This window comes from Scatophagus argus, chromosome 3 (genome assembly GCF_020382885.2).
Source record: "Scatophagus argus isolate fScaArg1 chromosome 3, fScaArg1.pri, whole genome shotgun sequence".
NCBI lineage: Eukaryota > Metazoa > Chordata > Actinopteri > Scatophagidae > Scatophagus > Scatophagus argus.
Window position 1 is genome coordinate 1,689,302 of NC_058495.1, and position 27,818 is coordinate 1,717,119.

General features: G+C 40.4%; 1 protein-coding gene across 1 annotated transcript; it reads left to right on the plus strand.

The window, feature by feature from the left end:
• Positions 1-27,818, plus strand: kctd6a (potassium channel tetramerization domain containing 6a). Its single transcript, XM_046380468.1, has 7 exons — positions 1-46; positions 638-724; positions 9,628-9,724; positions 17,479-17,648; positions 24,658-24,910; positions 26,273-26,431; positions 26,977-27,818. Exons 3-7 carry the CDS (start codon positions 9,698-9,700, stop codon positions 27,088-27,090), a joined length of 723 nt encoding a protein of 240 aa, XP_046236424.1. The 5' UTR covers positions 1-46; positions 638-724; positions 9,628-9,697; the 3' UTR covers positions 27,091-27,818.

A 27,818-nucleotide genomic window follows, 5' to 3' on the forward strand; every position in this document is an offset into this window, starting at 1 on the left:
ATGACCAACTTTCTCGTTAACATGGTGGGATTCAGTTAATTAACAGGTAGTTATTAAAGAGTCGCACTTTCAAAACACATTTTCTTTTAAGACTGTTTTTGTTTAAAAATCACAAAATCATAATTTTAAATACATCTTTGCAAAATCGTTTGCTTCCGTAGTTACCAAGACAAGAGCTAGCTAGTGTTGGTTTTTGTTAGCTAATCGTTGACCAATAATATGGCAAATATTACCTTATTTATTTTAAACATTATTTAACGCTTAAGTATTCCGTGTCGTGTTTAAAACCTTAAATCTGCGTGCTTAAAACCTAAATTTGCGACGTGTCTCTTATCGTATACACAAAGCTGTTGTTATGCCCCGGGTTTGGAGCAGTAACTCTGAGCCGTATTTGGGTACATTTGTTTGTAATGTAGCTTTACTTCAGCTCCGCTAATATGTTATGAAGATTAGCCGGAAACTGACCTAAGTGAAATGCCATCACTGATATTGGAGATACAGTTGTTAAAGTGGTTTTGACCATCAATGGGCATTCCGAGCTCAGAAACAGAGATAAGTTAATGTTATGGTGTACTTCAAACTTGTTGCTAACTAAGCCGGTAATCTTGTAATATGTTAAATTTTGTGTTTTTCACAGACTCCTTAAGAAAACTCCAATTCATGGCTCCTCTCAGCACAGACCAAGAAACCACATGTGAGACGCCAGTCCTAATGTTAGCTATAGGTAAGTGTTCTGTCCAAAAACATCAACTGCACATGGACATCAGAAGGCTGTCTCGGCATGCAAAGGTTTGACGTTGAATGCTTAGTTTATGAGCAGGGTGGATGCTGCATTTTAACTCCAAACAACACTGTACAGTAACAATACTTGGTATTTTGACCACTTTGAATAAAATTAAAATGGGATTTCAATAGATAAATATTATCTATTGAAAATCTCAGAAACATTTTAATTATTCTTATTAAGTCTAATTATCTGGTTCATAGGTTACTTCTTATTTCAGCATTTAATTTCCACTTAATTCTCCATCTTATTGTTTTCTCACAAACTAGTTTAATCTGAGGGGTGTAAAATGAAGCAAGATTAATGAGTTTCCAAAATAGATTGAGCCTAAAGCCAGGTTTTTCAATGTCACAAAGGTAAGTCTCTTTAAACCTGGCTCTATCACCATACTGCCCACCTAACCTGGTCCAGAGAAGATGGTGTTCAGAGTTTTGGATTAAAGTGGCTAAAAAGTTCATGTTCGAGTCCCAAGTCACTTGGTTAAATCACTTGGATCCTAAAAATAACCAGAGTTTCACAAATCCCCCTCTTTATTAACCTGGATATTTTGAGTCCATTGCTACAGTTGCTGCTAACAACCCATATAAATACAAAGCTACACTTTATTTATTACTTTATTATCTGCCCCATTCTTTCTAAGTAGTTGTTAGCAAGAAACTGTTGCAACAGATAGCATAAATTACATGGACTAGCAGTGGTTGCTACCTTATTTGTCATCAAGTGACTCAGGGATCCAACACAGTGCACGTGTGTCACAGTGCCAAACAGACCCAGATCCACAGGACCCGTGACTGTAGCTGAGACTTTACATTGGTGGAGCTGCTGGACTCATGAGTTAATTGGAAATTGACAGTTTTTCTACTTGGGTACCTTTTGGTCATCACGGTGCATATCTAAAGACAATAGGAGCAGGAAGGGGGGTGTGTCTCCAGAGCAGGGACATTTCTCCCAAAGTTCAGAAATATCACATCACAATCACAATTGGCCCTAGGATTTCTTCACTTAGACCTTTGCACTTATCACACTGGGACCATTAAAATGATACCAAACATAAACACATTTTCATTTCATAATATACAAGATACATTTCAAGTCATTTCACTTCCATGGGCCTGGCCAAGCAGGAGGTGTTAAAGGTCCCTCGCAGGGTGATAAGTGACCATGTGGCCAGACCCAGCCGTGGGGGTTCAGAATTGACTCGGTTTACCTAATTGGGGGGGCGGAGACAGTTGGGGCATAGAATAGAATAGCCTTACACTTTGTATGTTGTCACAAGGTACTGCTAATAACAAAGACCTGCTAAAGTTATGTTTCCTTAAGTCAAACAGTTGAAAAATGCTCCCATAAGGAGCTACCTATGTAGTGTAGCTGTCAAATCAAAAAAATTAAAAAATAGAATAACTTCTAGAATAACTTTTCAGTCAGCATCCCAGTTAGGATTTTCCTCATCATGAGTACAGATATTTAGGGTTGTAATCAACCAAAGAAATTCTTGGTTGACTGAAGCCCTCAGATGTCAACTAAAAATCAACTAATGAGAGGGGGGGGGACTCGAGACTAGAAAGACTAGTACTCTATTTGCTTTATATTAAATCGTTTTTGACCTAATTATTTTGCACTAAAATTAATTACACACTCAAGTCTGTCAGCTCTGACAACATTTGGCATCACGTGCATCTGCGCAATATCATAGCCCTTAATTTCTTAAAATATACTCAACTAGTGATATCAGCACAAGAACTGTTGAAGAATATTCAGTCAGTTGTTTTAGTCATGTCATAATAATTGACAGACACTGTCATTTGGTTCTGTGCATGTCCTCACACAGAGCGAGACTGAACGGAGCTCAGCTTCGCGGCTGAGACACGAATAGACTATAAACTTTTACTCTTAAACACAAAAGGCAAGTCCACTTTAAGAAAAAAATAATATTTATTAAACAAGCTAGATCAAGACGCATTAGTTATAAAGCGATTATTAGACTAAAACATTGAAATATGCCAATTCTGATATGTTCATATACTCAAAATGGGCGGAGCAACCTAACGCACACAAGTTAGCTTGCTGGTTTTAGGTGATATGTCATGTTTGTGGTCGACCAATCAGAATTTTGGTCGAGCCAGAACGTAGCGACCGATAAATCGACCAATCGACTTGGAGATTACAGCCCTACAGGAATTGACATATTTTACTCAAATAATACACATAAAGTACATTATTTGTATCAGATACTTGTTTCAGCCTAGTACTCACTCAGTCCTAATAACCAGTGACTGAATAAGTACAGCTGTCTAGTACAATTTTGAGGTAGTTGAGTATTTCCATTTTTATCTACTTATTACTTCCGCCTCACTGTATTCCTAGTTGCTTTGCAGATTTAGATTATTAATGCAAAATATAAACCAACTATTATGAAAAAAATGTTTTAAAATTAATTATTTGATGAGCAGTTGGACCACACTGTGAAGAATCGCTGTGTCATCCTGAAGAACACTTTTTTCCCCCCAAAGCACACATTTACGTTGTTACTGAGTCTAATCTCACCTAATCTTTTGTAATTGTCTTTAGCTGTTCCTTACACTCTTATTACATCACAACTATTTCGGTTCTTTTGCCTTTGACCTTCTGTTTAAGTGTCTTCATAAATTTCAGTTGGTCCAGAACAGCTGATTGTATCCTTACCAGAACTTACTCAGAAGATCAGCTACTTCACTGGCTCCCTGTTATACATGATAAATCGTAAAGAGAAAAACAATGACATGTATCACAGTCTCCTGCACCTACACATTTGTGTTAATGTGATAATGAGGCTGTTACTCATACTGACAATGGAGATAGTGGTAGCATTCCTTCTTCACATGTCTTTTTAATTATGATAGCTCAAAGACTTAAGCTGTCCTGCAGCCAGATGTCTTGTGTGAAGTATCATGTTCCATGGTGGAGTGTCACTATTATTAACTATTGTCACAGCCGTGGCTGTGCATTTCCCTTTCCTGCCACGTCGCCTGTAGGCCTCTCTTTTTTGTGTTGTTGCTGTCCTGTCCCTCACTCTCCCTGTTCCTGGATGCCTGCTCAACATGCCGACCTGTCTCCAATCACCCCAATTGTCTCTCCCATTCTGCTCACCTGCCCCTCATCAGCCTGCAGCATTTCAGTCCTGGCTCTTCTTACTTATTGGCGTTTCACTGTTTCATCCCAGTGGTAGTTACACTTCAGGCCAACTTATCTAGTTCTTCTTCATGTTTTGTAGCTTTGTATTTCATGTTTTGTGTTCTTAACCTGCCTCTCTGTGTTCTGGGATCATCACCAGCTTACCAATCTTCCTGCTCATCTCTCTGCCTGCTGGCCAGCAACTTCCTGTCTTCCAAGCTATCCCTGCGAGCCACACTTCCCCTCATTTCCTCTGCCCACTCCTGTTCCTGCCTCTCCACTGTCTTTGCCACCATTCCATGGTACATAGCAATAAACATTTCTAACTTGATCATACCGTAATATCTATGTTATTTTATGTTGTTAATACACATGAAAACGCTTGCAGGGCTTTGTTTAATGATTAACCCAATACTATGTTTCCAGAAAAAAAAAAATCAATCACTAAAATTTTATCTTCTGCAGCAAACATTTAGGTTTATCCCATTTACTTATTTGTGCTCCCCATGCTCCTTCTACACCTCCTCAGCTTGCATCTCATGCAGGAGGGATTTGAGTGAGCGACTACAAAATGAAAATGCGAAATTAGCAAATGGGATACACCATTATGTACACAAGTCATTAATTGTAACAATTCACCCTGACATGGGTATTCAGTCATTATCTCATGCCGATGGTCAAGTGGAGTTTCTTAGTCCGCATAATATTTTTGGAACTTCACAGCAAAACAGCATTGCAGCATTCTTCTAAACAAGTGAAACACATGGGGACTTATTTGAAAATGTTGAAAAAAAATCACTTGGACTGCATTACAGTTCGGCCCCTGTAATTTAAGCCTCTGACACCCTGAGATTCTAAACTGATTTGAAAAAATGTTATTTACACCCGTTTTAAAGCCAGAAACTTCACTGTCGCTGGTAAGATAAAAGTGTTAGTGTGCATCCCATCTGAATTGGGTGAGCTTGTGTATACATGCACCATGTGGCCAAAAATATCGCTAACCTAAATGTGAGGTGACCATTTCTTGAAGTTCATCGAAATGCCAAAACAGGAAATCTGTCCAGTGTGTTACTTTGAAATCATCCATTGTTGTTAATGCTGTCACACTGTTGTCTCTTACTTTATTCTGTGTCCGTTATTCAGTTTGTTTATTTATTTATTTATTGTTTTAAGATGATACATGTACACATTACAATCTCTACTTAGAAATGCTGTCCTTTCACATTTGGAAGATCATTTGCCTTGTAGGATGCATTTAATACTCTTACATTCCATACACAACAGTCTCAACGGTCTGAAGCAGACATTCACCCATCCTGTCAAACATGTATATGTACATTTAGGTCCATACATATTATGACAGTAGTAAGTTTTTTGACATTTGGCCTCTGTACACCACCACATTGAATCTGAAATGAAACACTCAAGATGTGAGTGAAGAGAAGACTTTCAGCTTTAATTCAGGGAATTTGACAAAAGTGTGACGTTAACCATTTAGGAATTACAGCCATCTGTTTACACCCACCCCCATTTTTAGTCACTCATAAATGATGGGACCAATGCCTGACAAGCAGTTTTATACCCAGGTATGGCCTGTTCCCTTGTTAGTCCATGACTATATATGTGTGTGTGTGTGTGCACGTGCATGTGCACCTAACTGTATATGATTTGTTGTGATCCACCATGTTTTACCTGAAGTGTTTGTCTTTTACTGTAAATTGAAAGGTAACACTGTGACAACTAGATGTCCAGTGCCAGCAGCAGAAGGTAAACCTCGTGCATGGGTTTGTTGTGTCATTCATCTGTCTGTGGAGGAGGGATACAACACAGACAACATCGTAGTTTCTCAAAAGGGTTGATAGTGATGCAAGAAAGTTACTTCAGTTCCGCTTCTGCTGAAAGGAAAGGGCAGACCAACATTTTAGCAGTTTATTATCCCCTGTCCTTAGAAGTTACATTTCTTGCCATTGACTTTGTTTCTGCTGTTGTGGGATAAGTGAGACAAGTAATATTTTTACAAACAGGACTACTAATAAGAATGAAGTAATGGATCTTCTCTAGCCTAGTCATCACCATAATAGTTTCCCTATTTGATAGTAAAAGGGTTTTTAAAAAAAGGAAAAAAAACTTGAACCGGCCAACTAGAAGTACACCCATCTGGGGCAAAATGTGACTCCTGTGATATATGTGTACAGATGTGTAATATATTTGACATTTAGATTTAGTAATTGTTATTGCTTGTCCTTGTATGGTTTTTGATTTGATTGTTGATATTTCAAATATGTCAATGTAGTATAGTAGCAGTTTTACTCTTAACTAGAGTTATTGTAATTGAACAATCTGTTTCTAATTGTGGTTTTGTTGTATTGAATTTTATATAAACCTACTGTGATTAAAGGGTACAGAAACTACAGAGTACTCTTGCCTTTTTTCAGATTTACTGTGTATTGCGTAATGAATCTAAAAGGACACATTGGTGAATCAATGGTTTCAGTGCTATTAAAAATGATAAATACATAAGACACATGAAGAAGTATATATTCTGTATACTTCATTGTCATTATCATTATCTACAGTTCCAATACTTACTGCTGCTGCTATGCATCTCTGCTCGTGCGCTCCTTCTCATCTTTCATTCCAGAGATTTACCATCAACTTAAAGCACATTAAAAACTGCATTCATGTCAACCTTTTTTCAATCAATCAGTGACTCTATAATGTGTATCAAAAAATGTAATAACTGGATGACATAATGTCAGCTGCAATTTACAGTAAATACTTACCGTAAATTTAAATAAATTTCAGTGTCAAATTTCAGAAATAGCTGTGCATTGAATTGTCACGAGACAATTGTGCTTGACAAAAAAAGACAGTTGAAACTCCAGTGCATAACTTTTAGTTAAGTATAAATAACAGTAGAAATGGTAGAGAAACGTCAATATGAGATTGTGACATTAATATGAGTTATTTACACTTAGTTGGTAAAGCACAGAACTTGTGCAAAGGAATAAAGGCTCCCTCTACTAGTGTAGTGAGCTTAGTTCAACAGTCTGTACGGTGGCTGTTTTAGGATTTTATTAGGTAACTATGAAAGGGACAAATAGACAGCAGAGTATTTCACAGGCCACGGCCCCACCGGTTTAAAAAAAACAAACCTCATCATCCCACAGGAGCCCAAACAGGCCAGTTGCACTCACTTCAGTCACAATGAAGTGCTTTGAGAAAGTGGTTCTGGCCTGCATTCAGAATAGTTTACCAAAGACACTGGACCCCTTGCAGTACGCCTACTGCCCCAACAGATCTACCTCAGACACCATCTCTGGTGGTCTTAGTATAGGTGTCTCCCACCTGGAAAACAAAGACACCTACATCAGGATGCTTTTCATAGACCACAGCTCTGCTTTAAATACAGTCATCCCCTGCAAGCTCACCAATAAACTGCTAAACCTCAGAGTCAATCCCACAATCTACCGTAGACTGCTGGATTTCCTCACTCACAGTCAGAATGAGAAACATAACATCCAGCATCGTGATGGACACTAGTACCCTTCAGTGTCCTCAGCAGTGATCATGGGCATGAGAAAGGACAGGAGGACCCATCAGCCACTGACCAACCATCAAATACCTGGGTGTCTACATCAGTGATGACCTCAACTGGACAGTCAGCACTATCCAACTGGTCAAGACAGCACAACAGCAGCTGTACTACCAGAGGAGGCTGAGGACATTTGGCATGTCACCAAAGATCCTCAGTAACTTCTACAGCTGTGTTATTGAGATCATCTTGACTAGCTGCATCACTGTGTTGTACAGCAGCACCACAGCTACGTCTGTCATGGGGAGGAAGTGTCAAAGACACTAGGGTGGTAAGGGAATAACAAAGTAGAGAGATGTAGAGAATAAAGAGCATATTTACAAAGAAGACTTAGCTTTGCTAGCGGCTTGAACATTTCACCACTGCTGAACTGTTTAAAAATATCCCCTACTGGCGAAATGTGCTCTATCATGTAAAAATAGCTTAGGGTCGTCACACTTTGTGTACAGGGGCAAGCCCTTTCCAACTGTAAATCACCCACGGTGGAAAACCAAAAGAATTTTGCTGCCAGAGGCTGATATTGTCTGTTTATTCCAAATGTCAATATCTTCAATAAAAATATGTTCAGAGCTATTAATGTTACAACTCTTATAACTCTTTAAAACTGGAAGAGTACCTGTGGAAATTGCATAAAATTTTCATTTTTATTTATATTTATGTCAGAATTCAACAATTACTGTTGTAAAGTAGACTAAAGAGTGTAGTCTGTCTTTGTTTGGTTTTGGAATTAAGGAAATCAATGGAGTAGGAAATGCACATTTTTGATTCTTTAACCATGATGTTGTTGATGTTGTTTTAATGTGTAATCAAAATCACATCAAGCAATGTTAAGTAACTAATTAATAATGTTAATAAAGGATTAAATAACTGTGTCTGAGAGGAGGCAGTTCAAGGACAGTGTGTACCCTTTTGGAATGTTCCTGATAAGACATTTTTGGGAAATAATGGAGAATGACCAAATCTGAAGAACATGTTGGTAGAGATAAGAAAATTATGTAGTGTTGAGTCTATTGTCACTGTGTGTGATAAGTGTATCCAGACTCCCTGCAAAAGTGTTGTGCACGTAGGCCTGGATATAGTCAGAGGGACAAATAACCACACAAGATGAAACAGTGTCAGGAGAAATACAGCCATTTTTCTGTTAATCGTTACCCCATATTGGTGTAAAACATTGGTATTTCAGCTCAGCTAGGCTAAGGGTGGCTCTGTATCTTGGGTTTATACTGTCTCTGGTCCATCCATCCATTTTTCTCTGCTTATCCGGGGTTGGGTTGTAGCGTCAACAGGATAATCAGGGTATTCCACATGTCCCTCTTCATCGCAATATTTTTTCAGCTCATCCTGGCGTCCCAAGGGATCCTAAGTTGTTCCCAGGCCAGATGGGATATTTAATCCCTCCAGCGAGTTCTGGGTCTCCCCTCGGGTCTTCTCCCAGTTGAATGTACCTAGAAAACCTCCAAAGGGAGACACCCTGGAGCCATCCTAACCAGATGGCCAAACCACCTCAGCTAGCTCCTTTTGATGTGAAGGAGCAGCTGCTCTACTGCCAAGTTCCCCCAGTTGTCTAAGATCCATATCCTATCTCTAAGGTTGAACCCAGACACCCTAGGGGGGCTGCTTGTATCTGTTTATATTTGTTATCTCATGCAAATATTTATTTGATATTTGGGCCTGCATGGCCATGTCAGAGGCAGCAATCCACCCCCTCCTACCGGATTTCCATCATAGTTATAATGGCTGATTAATTTAGATATTTCCCCTTGTGCAAGCATAACTTGACGTTTATTTCTTCATAGCTTCATCATTGTATGATTGTTATTGTGCTGTCTTTGTCTTTTGTGATTACTGTAGTAACCAATAAATTTTAAAATTTTACATTTTGTCACCAGTGTGTGCTGGACAAAATGGTTGGTTTTGATATGCTAACCGGGGAAAATTAGTGCTGGCATTAACACCATTTTTAATAATCCTTATTAATGCCATATTTCCCAAATATTGAGTTTTTCCCCTATATCAGTTAGATGGTGGCTGGTAATGCAGCATCAAATCTCCTTCTCCTTGTCAACCATCTCACAAGCTGTTCATTCTCTTGTTGCAGGTGTTGGTGGAAACAGAAATGATCTCCACAACAGTCTGACCTAAAGAGAAGCAACAGCACAGGGCAGCAGATGGAGAATGGAGACCTGGGTCACATGGTTTGTGTGTGTCTGTGTGAGCATGTGTATGCAGAGGTGTGTTTGTTTTCTATACTGCAGACATTTTTTCTGTCTGCACTGTTTTGCATTCCGACAGTTCAGCCTTTGGCCTGTTGAACACCATCCTTTCATGCTGTTTGTGTTTGTGTATTTGTGTGTGTGTGTGTTTGTGCATGTCTATCTTTGGTCTGTACTCCTCACTTTTGGTTGGACTTTAAAATAGTTGCTTCAGGTGTAAACCCGATTTTAGGATTAATGTTAGAATTAGGTGCAGTTTATGGATGCAAAGATCCTAATCCTAAAATCTGTGTTTTTCACTATGGCCCTTTGTGGGTTAATGAATAGAGTGAATGATAGCGATAGTTCTGAATTTTGAAATAAATGCCTCATTTCCACTGCATGGTACAGCTCAGCTCCACTCAAATCTCTTTGAACCATTTTTGTTTTTTCAATTTGCATAGTTTTGTGCAATGCAGATTAGAAATTTTCACCAGGACCTGACAGGTTTAGATGGGTTCCCCTCGATTCATTGACACAAATAAACATAGTCTTCAGAATTCCTTGTAGATTAGGGTTTACTGAAGCATAAGTGAACACAATAAAACCAAGCTGGTCCCAGAGAGTAAATGAACAAATGCAGTTGAACATTCACTTTTAACAATCTCATACTCCTAATACTGTGGGCTTAAGGATAAGCATGCTCCTCCTTTGTGCCTCCTGACTCTAACTTGCTTGTTTAGACATGATTATAGTGTTGGATTAACAGCTGTTTGCTTAGAAATTAATGGTGTCCACACTGACTTCAGTGATTTTAGGGATCATTAAATTTGATGAACTTGACTAAACTTGATTATTTACATATTAATGAATGCCAATGAGTAAATATTTTCCCACAATAGTACCAGCCAACAGCCATGGCTTGATGGCATTATATTTTTGGTTCATCTTTACTCTTTTATGTTATCATATGTACGTTCCATTCTGGTGAATGGGTCATCTCTAGAATGCATGGATGGGAAGTTCTGGAAGAACATGTACTGAGAACTGAAGAAAAAAAAAGTGTCTTACAATTTCTTTTTTGTGTGATTTCCTATCTATTTGGGCCTAAAAAAAAAAAAACACCATACCATTTTAATTTTTTTGAATATATTTATAATTTTAATTTCACATCATGTCCACGGTGGAGTACAACAGGACGATTTCCATGTGAAAATAGAACTGAATTCAGAAAATAAAAAAATTAACAGATTATGCCTTTAGAGTGATATTAACCCAAGAACACATTTAATTTGATCAAAAAACAAAAAAACAAAAAACAAATTCTCTATCACTTTTATGTTGCTTGCAAGGACAAAAAACATGTATTTAGTTTAACAGTGAACTATAGAATAAGACATAGAACATAAGCAGTTCTGCATTTCATTTTCCCCTGCATATTTTAGCGGTGATAATCCTGGAAGCATGTTTTCTTTTTGGTTATACAGAGGAACATCTTGCATTGGGTGCACCTCATGTATGTCTTGCCATTGCAGCCCTTGTTCCTGCATCTTTCAGCATGTTTTATGTCCATCATCTCTGGCATGTGCCTGGCTCCTAGTCTGCGTACAGATGGCTCTGGTTGTGGGATCCTTGTTTTGGTTGGTGGCTGATACTCTTCCTCACTGTCTTCACTGCTGTCATCAAATGATGGACTATCCAGCAGCTCCTCAGCCAGGTGCAATTTGAAGTCCAGGTACTGCTGGGTGTTCTTAGCTGGTCGATTCAGTGCTGTACTGTCAGACTTATACTAGATCCAAGAGTTTGTGATGGCAACATCAAAGAAATGCGTCATCACACGTGATGTCCACTTCTTGATCCTGGTTGACATGCGGTAGAAGCTCAGCATTCGATCACAGAGGTCTACGCCACCCATGTTGTCATTATATTCCCTGATTACTGCTGGACGTCTCACCTGGACATGACCTTTGTCTTTGTTGGACCATCTGCTACAGATATCCTCTGGATCTCTCCCATAGACAGTGGAGGCCATCAGAACTGGTTTATTGTCAAACCATTTCGTCACTGCCAGCTCAGGCCCCCTCCGGACCAACGTCACTGAAGCCCCTCTCCCTTCTTTTTTCAGCTGCTTATATCCTGGCAGCTGACATTGCTTTGGAACCCTATTCTTCATAATGGTTCCAGTTGCTGGAAGACCCTTTGAGAGCAAGGCGTCCATGAGATTGATCGTCGTAAAATATCGATCAAAGAACACATAAGTTGCTGTAGGAACAGACTCGACCATACGTAAGACCGCTGCATCTCCAACTCCCAGTCTTTGGCCCCTGAATGTGTTCTTGCCCTGATAGACCTCGAAATCCAGGACCAAACCATTTGGCGAGGCAAGCACAAAAACCTTTAGGCCAGTAGGGTTTGGCTTTCCTGGCACATACTGCCTGACTGGGCAGCGGCCTGTGAACGGGATTATTTGCTCATCAATGCACACCTTGGAAGTCTGAGACAACCTTGCCTCACACGGTCAAGCAGTGGTCTGACTCTCCAAAGAATGTCTGACTCCTTTGTCTCTTCAGTCACATCCAGGTCATTGACAATCTTGAGTGAGCTTCTCAGCTTGTAGAACCTGTCCCTTGTCATTTTCCTGCTAATTACCGGCACTTTAGTTTTTTTATCCCAAAACATTTTGACTCTGGGATAGCCAAGGCAGGCCATGTGTACTGATATGCGGAAGAAAATCTTGATTTCTTGGGCAGTAGTATTCATTGACACTCCTGTCGTTTGCAGCTGTCTTTGATTGGTAAAAGCTGCCAGATCTTCAAAGATGTTGTCGTCATTGTACTGTGAAAAGTACTGGATTGGACTCCAGTATTCACGGATTTTAGGGTCATCTTGATAGGCAGGGAGCACAGGTAACACAGGTGTGAATCTATTATGATGGATGGAAGAAAAACACAAATAAATTTAAGTTAATAAAAGGAATAACAGTTAATTTTTTTACACATCAATTTGGATTAATGCAGTAATTTCATTGTCATGGATGTAATATTACTCCCTATTGACCAAAATCATGAGCATATTTTTAGACAACTTGCATATAGTATGTTACATATAGTACAAATATTACAAAACTCTAAAAATGACAGTAAGATTGAATACAATAGCCTGAAACTAAATAAAACATACAAGTTAGTCCTGGCCCACAGAGCACGACGACTTTGCTGGTCTCTCTCTGACTCTGACTCTGTCTCATCAGATTCTCCTGCAATTTCTTCCTCTCCCTCTTCATCACCATCTTCCCCTATCATAGGCTGATACTCATCTTCATCCTTTTCCTCATCTGACAGCTCCAAATCTGAATCTCCCTCTATTATCTGGTATAGAATCCTCTCTGCTTCACTTTTTTCTCCTACAACAATGTGCAGTCATTAAATACATTAAAATGATCCTGCTGTCCACTACAATTGACATTCATTAAATGACTGTTATTTCAAAACAGAAATAATAAAACTGTTTTCAGATGTAAAAATATTGTTACTGACATGTTAATAAACAAGAATATATATAATTATCATGGAAAAGATAGAAACAGATAAAGAATATTTAACTTACCTCTCCTCTTTCCATAAAATGTGGCTGTTGGTATGGTGGCCATCTTGATAGAGAAAAAAAGTAAAGTTCCCAGCATGCAAACCCATCACATGACATATCACTGGAAAGCCCAGGATGTCCTCTACAGAATGCTATAGGGCTTGATAGGTTAACTCCAAATACTTTAGGAAGACACAGGTGAACAAAATGTCCACTACAAAGGATACAAATGAATGGGCCGGGTCTCAGGAGGATGATAAAATAATGAAGTGGCATTTTATATGCAAAATGTCAAAGTTCAGCTTTACTGTGACATCATAATGTTTTACAGCAACACTTTTCTGCCCATAATCCAACAGCATAGCTTGCCATGAACAGAAGGGCAGATTGTCTTGGTGAATTGGTGACACCAACCTTGGGTGCCTGGCAAGTGGCAGCCTCCAAATGAAGCCAATATGGACATGCCAAAAGCCCCTGGTCCCTTGAGACCAGGCTAGCATCCCAAATTAAAATGCCCAGCTTATAGCAGAAATAAACAGCCTGGTCCAAAACATGGTTCTGGTCTCTGTATCTAATTTTCCTGTTCATAACACTTGTTTAAATTATATTAAGGTCACCACAACAAGCCTCACATTGATTCTTCAGAAATCTAAGGTTGACATCACAGAGTGTACATCCAAGTTTCATAGTCGATCCCGCCCAGCTTTAACCTGTGCTGATTGTATAGCTTTTCTGTGCTGCTGTCAGGATGGGTCGGTGACACAGAGAAAGGCTGAACCCCGATGCAGAGTCAAAAGGAGCAGGCAGGCGTGGTGGAGATCCAAAAACAATAGTCTTTAATTAATAATAACAAAAAACCAACTCAAAAAGCACACTCTTACCGTGGCCTGGGAACAACGAAGAACTATGGCTAAAACTCCTGGCAAAACTTGACATGGCTAAGGAAACCTGGCATGACATGGATTAAACGCAGACGCACTGACAAAGGTGACTGGGAAGACAAGGACTAAATAGACATCACAACGAGACACAGGTGACACACATCAGGAGGGAGAAAGCAATCAGGAAAACGAAAGCAAAGCTACATGAAAACAGGACACACAGGGGAAGAGACACTTTCAAAATAAAACAGGACATGACAAAAACCTTGAACATAATACATGGAAACACAAGACACACATGGAACATGACACATGGACTCAAAAATCAAAAGACAAAGCATAACCAAAAACCAGGCATGACAGCTGCCAGGTTGAAGACCTGTGTAAAGCATCCACAAACCTTCTTTGCAGTAACATCCATTGTAGTCCCCCACAAGCTCACTGGTTTCGATTAAATTGAGTTTCAGGTGATTGTTGTTGCACCATATCATGAAGTCTGTCATTCATCTGTACTCTGTAAAAATAAGTCTTGTGAAGACAGCATGTTTCTCACTGGAAATTATTCACTGGAATCACACATTCAGTTTTCTATTCAATACAGTTTATTTATATAGCGCCAATTCACAACAGAAGTTATCTCATGACACTTTCCAATTAGAGCAGGTCTAGACCAAACTCTTTAATTAAACTGTAATACAGAGAACCCAACATTGCCCTTGAGCAAGCACTTGGCGACAGTGGTGAGGAAAAACTGCCTTTTAGAAGGCAGAAACCTCGGAGCAGACCCCGGCTGAAGATGGGCGGCCATCTGCCTTGACCGGTTGGGTTGAGAGAGAGGGAGAGAGAGAGAGAGAGAGAGAGAGAGAGAAAGAGAGAGAAAGATAGACAGACAAAGAGAGATAGGGAGAGGGGGGTGGGGCGTGAGGGAAGGAGCACACAAGCAGAGATGCATAGCAGCAGTAATAATACCAGAAGTATCGGAAATGTAGATAATGATAATGACAATGAAGTATACAGAAGGTATTATGGTGATTTTGATAACAACAGAAGTAACAATAATGGTAGTAGCTGTACTGAGTTGTAACAGAATTAAATCAGATTATGACTAAACAGTAGTAATTGCAGTAGGTTTCGAGCGGGACAACCGCAGGACCGCAGCAGGAGGTCCAACCACGATCGATAGGAATCTGCGGGACAAGAAAGCACAAGGACTCCAGGGAAGAAATTGAGTTAGTAATATGCATTAATGGGACATGAATGTGTGCAGAGGGAGAGGGAGAGAAAGAAAGAGCTCAGTGTGTCATGGGAGGGCCCCCGGTAGTCTAAGCCTATAGCAGCATAACTAGGGGCCAACATAGGCCATCCCTAACTATAAGCTTTATCAAACAGGAAAGTTTTTAGTCTACTCTTAAATATAGAGAGGGTGTCCGCCTCCCGGACTGAAACCAGAAGATGGTTCCATAGTAGAGGAGCTTGATAACTAAAGGCTCTGGTTCCCAATCTACTTTTGAGGACTCTAGGAACCACAAGTAGCCCTGCATTTCGGGATTGCAAAGCTATGGTGGGATAATAGGGTACTATTAACTCTTTAAGATAGAATGGTGCCTGACCGTTCAGGGCTTTATAAGTGAGGAGGAGAATTTTAAAATCTATCCTGAATTTTACAGGTAACCAATGTAGAGAAGCCAGAACAGAGGAAATATGATCTCTCATGCTGGTTCTTGTTAGTAGTCGTGCTGCAGCGTTCTGGATTAGCTGGAGAGTCTGGAGAGAGGGGCAGCCTGATAGAAGGGAGTTACAGTAATCCAGTCTAGAGGTAATGAATGCATGGACTAATTTTTCTGCATCTTTCTGACTCAGGATGTGCCTAATCTTTGCAATATTGCGGAGGTGAAAGAATGCAGTCTTTGAAATATTCGCTATGTGTGAGTTAAAAGACATGTCCTGGTCAAAGATAACTCCTAAATTTCTTACAGTGGAGCTTGAGGCCACGGCTAAGCCATCTGGCATTGCAATATCACTGCATAATTTGTTTCTAAGGTGTTTGGGGCCCAGAACAATAACTTTAGTTTTGTCTGAATTTAGAAGTAGGAAGTTGCTGGTCATCCAGGTTTTTTATGTCTTTAAGACATGCCTGAAGCTTGACTAGCTGATTTGTTTCATCTGGTTTCATTGATAAGTACAATTGTGTGTCATCCGCATAACAATGAAAATGTATGGAGTGTTTCTAATAATATCACCAATGGGGAGCATATACAGGCTGAATAATATTGGCCTGAGGACAGAACCACACTGAATGCTTTTTATTACTTTTCTTCAGTCTTCACTGTAGCTATAATATGAGTCTGGCTGTGGAAAATTCTATTTTTAGCGTCACCTCGGCTGAGGTTCCAACCAAGGTGAGCCAATAGTAAGAGGTTAAGTAAAAACACTGCAGACCACTGACTGGTCAGTGAGAGCCATCATTCATGTGACACAGAGCAACCAGAGTTGCCTTGTCATCTGCGCTTGAATATAGGATTTCACAAAATGTCTCTCTTGTTTTATGTTCTGGCAACATCCACATGCTGAGAATCAAGAGCATCCCTTTGATATCCTTCATTGTTCCTGTGTGTGTTTGGGTCACACTGAAAATGATTTCACAAACAAGTTTCACATGTCATTATGATGGTCAGCTGCAGAGGCAATATCTGCTGTTGAAACTGAGAAAAGCACCTAGTACCAGCAATTAGTCAAGTTGAGCCAAGCCTTACCGTGCAGTGGAAGGCTTAAAAAAGCTTGCATCAGACACAGCATCTTGATATCAGTTTTGGTCTCAATAACAATGTCCATTATTGACATCAGATTGTTCAGTTTTCAGTTGGGTTTGGGTTATTCATTTAGTTGTAATGGATAAGGTCAGGGTTTTTTTGTTTGTTTGTTTTTTGTAGGATTTTTAAAATTTCAAATATTTGGTTGATTTTTTAAAATAACGCCTAATTGAAAAATTGCTACATTTTCTGAGATATACATGTAGGTAAAAACAAAGGCACAATGTGGTATATGATGTCAGATTTGAATGTATTTTATTTATTTGTTTGTAGTAAGGACAAAAGATGTACGTGTGTAGCAGCTCAGCTATCAGTGTTTGCAAATTTGCGAAGTTTGCGAATTTCAACAAGCTGGAACTCCCAAGAAAACTCATTCTTTGCGTAGTGTGTACTGACAAAGGCCTTCAGTGTTAACTATCTGTATCTATATCTATCCTATCTACTATTATCTATCTATGACTGCTAGTTTTGCTCTGTCCAGATGGGGGAGCCAGTGACTCTGAATGTGGGTGGCTGTGTGTACAGCACATCTCTGTCCACACTGCGACGCTACCCAGACTCCATGCTGGGAGCCATGTTCAGAGGAGACCTTCCCACTGTCAGGGACACACATGGAAACTACTTCATTGACCGTGATGGCCCAGTGTTTCGGTGAGTTTTAAATCAAATCAACTTGTGACAAACTAGCATGCTAAACATGCTGACATGCAAAGTGCCACATGCAAACCCTAGTATGTTAACATCAAATGATTATGTACATGCATTTCATCATTCTAACTGTAGCATGTTATGCTGAAGTCCTGCTAAGACTGATAAAAGTGTAATAAATAAGCAATTTTCATTTATGTGCAACATAAGCTTTTCTCTGGACAAGCATTGCATGCTTACAACAACTTATCTACTTTTCATACACACACTGAGGCTGTGCATAAGTGGTATTATTGTCAGTCCTGGTTGATCCATTCACAAGTGGAAAGAGACAACTGCACCTGTAAGCCCCAAACAGGGCTTACTGGACCAGCTCTCCGTTTAAAGGGGTCCAAGACCCCAGATCTGGTTACAATCCATGGGCTTTTTCAAGCTGCGGCTGGGGAAACTCGCCTAGTTTCTCAATCCATCTGGATGAGACCTGCTACCCTGCTACCACTGAAAACCCGATGTGGCTGGGAAGTCCACTAATAGCCAAAATCATACTACTCCTCCTTATAGAATCCTGCACCTGGATAGTTGCTAGGATTAGATTTAGTGTCTAGGATTTAAGTGCTGAGGGTTTGTTATCAAATTTACAAGTTTATAATACTAGATAAACCTTCCTGAACACATTTAGATACAGGCCACACAGCAGCCTAACTTTTTAACACCAAGGAAGTTACAAATAAAAGAAATGTCCAGATTTTCTCATCTTCAGAATCAGAATTGTCTTTATTGCCATTATAAGTGAAGAGGTTTCACATTACTAGGAATTTGTCTTGGTGATTGGTGCATACATAGAACGTAACAAGTAACATATAATAGTAAAATAAAATAAAATAGAATAAGGTAAAACAAAATAAAATAAGTCAAATAAATATGGTTCTGGAGGTAGTCCAAAAGTGAGGTAGTGCAGGGTGGAAGTATAGTGCAAGTAGGTGAGGTAAACAGTGCAAATGAACAGCAGGTGGAACATGACATGAGCAGAAATCAGTGCCTCTACTGAAGTAACTAAAGTGCAGGGCAGCATATTAGTCAGTTAGTCTGTCCAGCAGCAGAGGGGAAGAAGCTGTTCTTGTGGCGTGAAGTTTTGGTCCGAATGGATGGTAACCTCCTGCCTGAAGGGAGTTTTTCAAAGAGTCTGTGTCCAGGGTGAGAAGGGTCAGCTGTGATCCGACCTGCACGCCTCAGAGTCCTGGAGATGTACAGGTCTCTGAGAGATGGAAGGCTGCAGCCGATCACCTTCTCAGCAGAGCGCACAGCACGCTGCAGTCTGTGCTTGTCCCTGGCAGTGGCCCCAGTGTACCACACAGTGATGGAGGAGGTGAGGATGGACTCAGTGATGGCCGTGTAGAACTGAACCATCATCTTGACTGGTACGTTGAGTTTCCTCAGCTGCCGCAGGAAGAACATCCTCTGCTGGGCCCTTTTGAGGAGGGCGCTGATGGTCAGCTCCCACTTGAGGTCCCGGGTGATGGTGGTACCCAGGAAGCGGAAGGAGTCCACCATGGAGATGGGGGTGCCTGTCAGGGTGAGGGGGGGCGATGGAGCTGGCACTTTCCGAAAGTCTGTGATCATCTCCAGTCTTCTGGGCGTTCAGCTACAGGTTGTAGGACATCAGACGGTCCACCTCCCTCCTGTAGGCGGACTCATCCCCATCCGAGATGAGACCAATGAGGGTGGTGTCGTCTTAATCACCTTGACAGACTGGTGGCTGGAGGTGCAGCAGTTGGTGTAGAGGGAGAAGAGCAGAGGGGAAAGTACACAGCCCTGGGGGGTACCGGTGCTGATGGTCCGGGTGTCCGAGACATTCTTCCCCAGCCTCACATGCTGTTTCCTGTCTGTCAGGAAGTCAGTGATCCACCGGCAGATGGGGTCAGGCACGTTCAGCAGGGACAGCTTGTCTTGGAGGAGTGCTGGGCGGATCGTATTTAAGGCAGAGCTGAAGTCCACAAACAAGATCCTAACGTAATAGGATTTGTGCTGATCTTTTGACAAAACAAGCGGATGCTTCACCTCTTCAGGCCTAGCTGCCTTACTCGGTCACCCTCTGACTCCCAGGAATCCATCCTCCAACTGTGGATTGAGCTTATAAATGGATACAGTGATACAGTCTTTCCAGCTGATTTGATTGTGCATGCAAGAATGAACCATTTTCTTCTCTCCTCTTACAACACAACTGCAACAGAATCTTTTTGGAATCCTTGTGGCTTAAGTCTTCTCCAGTCTGAGAAATATGTTATGAGTTGGTCTGTTGCATTAAATTAATCTCTGAGGACAACTGCATTCACATTGACTACTTTCTTAGGAAGGCCCATCATTCTCTGCCCCTGGTAGAAATGTGGGACCTTCAAGGCATCTGCCACCATTCAAGTAACCCTTTCGTTCACCAGGGTAAACTCAAACATGCAGGCAGAGAGCAGGGTGAGCTTTAAGTAACCCCACACCTGCCCTCTGCCTCTCACCCGGAGCAACTCCGGAAAAGAGAAGAGTCTAACCCCTCTCAAGGAGGTTGGTACCAGAGCACAAGCTGTGCGCAGAGGTGAGCCCAACTATATCTAGCCGGTATCTCTCAACCTTACACACAAGCTTACCCACCAGTGAGATGACATTCCATGTCCTGAAAGCTAGCTTCAGCAAGCGGGTTCGGAAGTTCACAGAGTCTGCTGCTTACCTTAACAGGAAAGAGAGCCCAAACACATAATTTGAATTACAGTGGACCGAATGGAAATCAGACAGCATGCTGTTGTGACTACTTGTTGTTGTTTCACAGAGGATATCAGTTGAGTAGGTGGTGCTTGAGTGAAGAAACTGCTAAAATAACAGCACCTATAAAAAGCTTGGTTGTTTTCCCTTTTTATTGCTTTTATAAAATGTATCATAGCCAGTATACTGTAATTTTGTTTTTTTGTTTTTTTTTTTACAAAAATTTGCAAAATTAACAACCTCTAAGGCTTAGTGGGGTACAGTTTATCAGTCTTGCAGCATCCGGAACTTGTAATGAAACACGTTAATAAAGACATTTAAAGTTGCAGAGGAGTGCTGAAGGAACATGAGTTGAGATGAGAGGATCTGAAACAGCACAGCCATAGAGGAGAATGACCATGGTAGCATCAATACAGGACACATTGAGGGAACAGAAGAACTTGAATTCAACAGCTCTGATCATACATCACTAAACTGTTGGTTTAGTATTTACAGCAAAACAATTAGATACACTATATTGCCAAAAGTATTCACTCATCTGCCTTTACACACATATGAATGAGTGACATCCCATTCTTAATCCATAGGGTTTAATATGACGTTGGCCCACCCTTTGCAGCTATAAAAGCTTCAACTCTTCTGGGAAGGCTTTCCACAAGGTTTAGGAGTGTGTTTATGGGAATTTTTGACCATAATTACATAAGCGCATGTTGGACAAGAAAGCCTGGCTCACAGTTTTCGTTCTAATTCGTCCCAAAGGTATTCTATTGGATTGAGGTCAGGCCAGTCAAGTTCTTCCACACCAAACTCACTCATCCATGTCTTTATGGACCCTACTTTGTGCACTGGTGCGCAGTCATGTTGGAACAGGAAGGGGCCATCCCCAAACTGTTCCCACAAAGTTGGGAGCATGGATTTGTCCAAAATCTCTTAAGCATTCAGAGTTCCTTTCACTGGAACTAAGGGGCCTAGCCCAGCTCCTGAAAAACAACCCCACACCATAATCCCCCCTCCACCAAACTTCACACTTGGTACAATGCAGTCAGACAAGCACCGTTCTCCTGGCAACCAGACTTGCCCATCAGATTGCCAGGTGGAGAAGCATGATTCATCACTTCAGAGAATGCGTCTCCACTGCTCTAGAGTCCAGTGGTGGCGTGCTTTACACCACTGCATCTGATGCTTTGCATTGCACTTGGTGATGTATGGCTTGGATGCAGCTGCTCGGCCATGGAAACCCATTCCATGAAGCTCTCTATGCACTGTTCTTGAGCTAATCTGAAGGCCACATGAAGTTTGGAGGTCTGTAGCGATTGACTCTGCAGAAAGTTGCTGACCTCTGCACACTATGCGCCTCAGCAGCCACTGACTGTCATTTTACGTGGCCTACCACTTCGTGGCTGAGTTGCTGTCGTTCCCAATTGCTTCCACTTTGTTATAATACCACTGCCAGTTTACTGTGGAATATTTAGTAGTGAGGAAATTTCATGTCTGGCCGTGGAAATGATTGGAACACCTGAATTCAATTATTTGGATTGGTGAGTGAATACTTTTGGCAATATAATTTATGCATAGCACTAATTTTCCCAGACTCACAATGTGCATTTATTTGAAATGGGTTGTTAGCATAATAACAAGGCTAACATTAGCTACATATGCTAGTGTATATAGCTTTTTCATACTTTTTCATACATACTTGGGTCAGAGTCAGCAAGCTCTAGGGTAAAGTTGGGGTTAGCCCACACTGGAATGTATCAGATTGTGCCAGTGTGAAAGTGCACTTGGTCAGGAACTAAGAAGGTTCTAAGAATTATTATTTTTAGCCCTGGACTAAGTACATTGTGAAAAGCCATTTCATATATATATATATATATATATATATATATATATATATATATATATATATATATATATATATATATATATATATATATATATGTGTATTTTTTTTTCTCACTGCTTCAAAAAATAAAAGAGTTGTTTATTATGCCTGTGACCTGATTTAGGGACCACAACCCATGGTTCAGTGAATGCTTAGCACTCAGTCTGGTTTCCTGTTTATAGTTTAACCTTTGACCTATGGCTGTTCAGTGTCACAACAGGATACAGGCATATCTTACAATTTCTGTCATCATCAAAAAATGATGTTTTAGCCATACTCTGGTCGTCTCCAGTATAATTTTTTACTCCATTAACTTTTCACCCTCACTGCAGTAAAGTGCTGGAGACAAGGTTGGTTAGTTGGTTAACATACTGTGTGTATTTTGGCAGTTCATGGCTGAGGTTTGAATTGTTAAAGTCCACTACAACAATGGGCAGGCAGTGCATAGTGCCTCACTAACACAGGCCTGAGGCAGACCATTGTAAACGAGGAGGTGAGGTATAAACTCCAGTGGTGAATAAAACGGTTTACAGTTTATGAAAATGGTCTCCAAGTGAGAGCTGCGTGATTTATTCAGCACTGTGACATCTGTATACCAACTTCATTTATATAGAAGCAAATTCCGCCTCCTGTCATCTTCCCCGTTTGCTAGGTTACGTGGTGAAGACGAAAAGCTGAGTCAGGGATGTGCTCACTGAGCCAGGTTTCAGTGCAGCACAGGGCAGCAGATCTGCTAAGGTCTGCATTCCTTCTGTTTAGAAACAGTACCTCGTCCATACACACTAAAAGCTGAATTATAGAAAAGCATCCAGGAGTTTGACATGCTCACATCCGGACAGTAGTTTTGAATTTTCACACAATTAATATAGCAGTCAGTCCCTGTATGGCCCACTAAGAGTTTTCTAAACATACTGCCATTCAATTTTGCTTTTAATATCAAGTTCTGGTCATGGACTGATCATTCAGCTAACCAATATCAACTTTCCAAGGCTGATTCCAGAACATTCCTTCTAAAGAGGTTACATAAAAGGTTACAAGAGCTTCACAGACAGAATGTCATCACTTTTTAAATTTTTTCCTTGGGTAAGACTCATCCATTACTTTAAGGACATGAACTCATGGTGAGTAAAGCTCTGGACCTCCTCCTCAATAGGCGACAGAGCGCCGTGATAGCATTGCACACTTCTTGCTGAGGCCACTGGAGTCCATTCTCATGTAGCTTGAGATGACGTGGGCTTTGTAACATGGTACATTATCCTGTTGGGAGTAATCATTACAGGATGGATAGGCTGTGGTCTTAAAGGAAGGTACAGGGTCAGCAACAGTACTCAGGTAGGCTGTAGCACTTCAGTGCTGCTCAGCTGGTATTTAAACACCAAATGTGTGCCAAGAAAATATTCTCCATACCATTACACCACCACCACCACCACCAGCCTGAACTACTGACAAAGCAGGATCTATGGATTCATGTTATATACACCAAATTCTGATCCTACTACATGCGTTTTATAGCAGAAAGAAAAAAGAATCTAGCCTTAATCCTCTGACCTATATATTTGTTAATGTCAAACGATTTTGAAAATTTACATCTTCAGTATGTTTTGGTTATGGTCTGTCTTTTAATTTTTGATCCATGTGTCATGTTTCATGTGTGTCTTGTCATGTGTTTCCATGTATGATGTTCCAGGTTGTTTTATTTTGAAAGTGTCACTTTCCCTGTGTGTCTGTTTCATGTACCTTTGCTTTAGTTTATCCTGATTGCTTTCTCCCTCCTAATGTGTTTCACCTGTGTCTCATTGTCTTGTCTATTTAGTCCTCATCTTCCCCATCACTCTTTGTTGGATTGTTTTTGCTGTCTTCATGCCAGGATTTTCTTGTTTCTTCTTGCGATGCCACAGTTTTTTGTTGATCCTTTGCCACAGTGTGCCAAGTGTGAGCCTGTTTGAGAGTTTTGTTTATATTAAAGAATACTATTTTGGATTCCTGCCTCCCTGCCTTTTTGAGACTCTGCATCAGGGTTCAGCCCTCTGAGTCAGCGACGCCGGCGCTGCTTTTTGACACAGTAGGTGCCACGTGCAGAAAACACAAAGTACTGACAGACAAACTAACATGTTGGTTTTGTTTTTTGATGGAATTTGGTGATAGTAGGAAAATACAGCAAAAACACAACACAACACTTGTCATTTAAGAGAGAGATGAATGCAATTTTGAGAATAAAGATGAAACTCAAATGTCAGAAAAAGTGAAACAAACTTTTCTCACTCTGGGGTTGTACAGCAGCTCTCTTCGCTCTTGTCCTGACTTTAACTGACAGCTCTGAGCTTTACAGAATCATCACCTCAGCAGTCTGGACTGATCCTACCTCTGTTTCTGCTGTTTTAGCTACATACTCAACTTCTTGCGGACGTCAGAGCTGACTCTGCCCTGCGACTTTAAGGAAACTGAGCTGCTCAGGAAGGAGGCTGACTTCTATCAGATTGAGCCCTTGATCCAGTGCCTGGGAGACCCCAGGCCCCTGCTGCCTTACCCCACTGACACCTATGAAGAGGTAGTGGAGCTGTGCAGCACCAGGAAGCTGTCCAAGTACTCCAACCCTGTTGCAGTCATCATCACCCAGCTAACCATCACCACGAAGGTCAGTAGGAATAGGCCTGGTTAGGGTTTTAACAATATATTATGGCAGAATATTCAAAACTACAAAAACATAATTATATGCATTATTGCTTTATTTTCCTGTGGGTCCCGAGCATTCTTGGAGTCATTGATCCAGAATAACCACTAACTTTCACTAAATATTAAACATTTTCTGCTCATTAGTGCTTTTACATCAATGACAGTGAAATGTCACTTTTGTGTCAAGTGCAACTGAAAAACAGCATTCCTCAAAGTATTATGTTACAGTGTACATCTAAGCATAAGTTTAAGTTAAAGCAAACAAACCCTCATATGTTAGGGTTAAAGGGGAACCGTCCTGCCAATAATATGTGCCATTATTTTGTGTTAATATGAGTTATTTTCTTTGTGTATATGTATATTTTGAGTTACACGTGTAATGGAGAGCACTGAATACATTTTCACCTTTGGGAAGTCATGAGAATTAACTCATGGGATGTCTGGTAGGTCTATCTGCTTACTACCTTCCTTGACATTCATGCTGGGCTATTCCGCGAATAGTGGTGGCTCCAGGCCAGTAGGAATCAGAAATGCAGAAATCAACTAGGTCACAAAAATACCAAGTCCAAATGGACTGCCCAAGGGAAGAGGTTGTTAGATGATCTCAACCAGCAGGAGGCAGCTGGTGGAAGTAACCAGGGAGAGGACAGTCTGGGCTTCCCTGCTGAGACTGCTGACCCCACAACCTAGACTCAGATAAGGGGAAGAAGGCGAGACGAGATGAGACGAGAAGATTCCATTTATAAAAGCAATAAAAGGGGAAAACGTCCTCGAGGAGTGATTACTTTTTATAGGCACTGTATGAATGAGTGGGAAGGGTTTGAAACAGTTTCATCTTCCATTGTGGGGGGGAAAAAAAAAACAAAAAAAAAACTTAAATGTTTGAGTAGATCATATGTATCTTTCTCTCTCTCATTCCGTCCAGTACACACCCATTATAAAATCTGAAATGGACAGAAAACTTCCCAGAACAACATAAACTGTGATTTCATGAAGCTGTTAAATTTCCAATTTAGCTTAGTGGTCTTGTCAATTTTGAATCACTTTTCTGCATTAAGATACGTGTGAGTTTTTTGTGATTTTTTTTTTTTTGCAAAGAAAAGAGAAAAATCAAAACACACCATTCCCAATCAATCTCCACGTTTGCATTTTTGCATTATGTGTTTGCAACACTGTGAAACAAAATCCATGTGAGATAAGGATAAGGACAATAAGATTGGACAGTTTTAGTCGCTGTGCTACATACAGTTGCACACAGAATAATGTGCATTGCATATCAGACATACAGAAGTAGTCATATGCCTCTCTTTTTTTTTTTTTTAAGGTCCAGGCAGTGTTGGAGTCCATTTCGAGCAGTTTCACAAAATGGAACAAACACATGATGGACACCAGAGACTACCAGGTGTCCTTCACCTTTGGGCCATGTGACCACCAGCAGGAAGTCAGCCTACGTGTCCACCTGATTGACTTCATCTCCAAAGCTGTGTGTGGCTTTTATCTCAAACTTTAACATTGTGTGTTAAAAATGTTGAATGCAGCTATGAGCTTGCACAAAGTTGCTTATGCTATTTGTTGTAATTTTCTCTGAAACACCCAGCATACATACAAAACATTCTGTGACAAAACAAGAAGTTAACAGGAAGTGTTCTCAGAAGAACGTAGACCAAACTGATACACAGCGCCTTGTAATTAATTGTAAGGTCACATTTATTCATGGACACCCTTTGTTGGCTTTATATAATCCCTTTAAGGAAAGAAGTCTAGTATTTGGAACAATGGATGTATTCTAATAAAATGTAGGTTGAATAACCAACAATTTGATTCTGCTGGCAAAATATTATTTATTCAAATGCAGATTCAGCAATGTGCATACAGTACTCAATAATGCCTTTAGGAGCATATTGACTAAACAGTCCAGCTAGGTTTCAATTTGTCTTGCTTTTAAGACAACATAGCATTATTTTAAATCACTGAGTAAATTTGTAGTAAGTGGTAAGCTGACTCAGTTTGTCTGTCATTATTTTCCAGGGTTTTGAAATACGCAACACGCGTGTTCACCACATGAGCGAACGAGCCAATGAGAACACAGTGGAACATCACTGGACATTCTGCCGACGAATGCTCAAAGTCAGCTCAGACTGATATATGAACTAATGGATGGGATTACGGACTATCAGAAGATGTGATGCTGGTGGTTTTGTGGTTAGCATTAATGTTCTGTATGATTCTGTATGAGAATTTAAGCACCAAGTGAGGTTAATGGAGGGCTACATTGACCATATGGTACATTATCATATTATACTACTTTGCTTTATCATATACACTATATGGCCAAAACTGTGTGGACAGCCTCCCAGTCAGCATATAATCATGTCATTGTCAGTAGTGTTCTTTCAACTTTGTGTCAATGCAGCTGGCTGTTTCTTGTGTCAACATGGTAATATTTCCATGCCCAAAGCCAGAAAGAAGTGATTTTCCCAGTTTGGTGTGAAAAAAACTTGACTGACCTGCATGGAGACTTGACTTCAACCCCATCACAACACCTTTGGTATGAAATATAACACCTGGCCTTATCACCTATCATCGGTGTTGGACCTCAGTAATGCTTTTTTTTGTCTGGATGGTTGCAAGTGACATCTGGTGGAAAGACTGAAACCAGAAGGCTGTTACAGCAGTACATTAGTGAAAATGGTTTTGGAATGATATTATCAAGTTTGACATATAGCTGCAATGTTTGGGCAAATGCATGTCCAGAAGATTTTGGGCACACAATGTGTGGTACGGTAGCTACATATCATAATAATCATAAATCTGTACATTGATGTCTAGGAATTAATATTAATTGCAAATAAAACAACTTGAAAAATGAT

Bases quoted from the DNA above. Each gene is read 5' to 3' on its own strand.
- kctd6a (XM_046380468.1), top strand. From the start codon at position 9,698: ATGGAGAATGGAGACCTGGGTCACATG. The intron at 24,911-26,272 runs GTCAGTAGGAAT...TTTTTTTTTAAG, and splicing joins AGCTAACCATCACCACGAAG to GTCCAGGCAGTGTTGGAGTC. The intron at 26,432-26,976 runs GTGTGTGGCTTT...ATTATTTTCCAG, and splicing joins TTGACTTCATCTCCAAAGCT to GGTTTTGAAATACGCAACAC.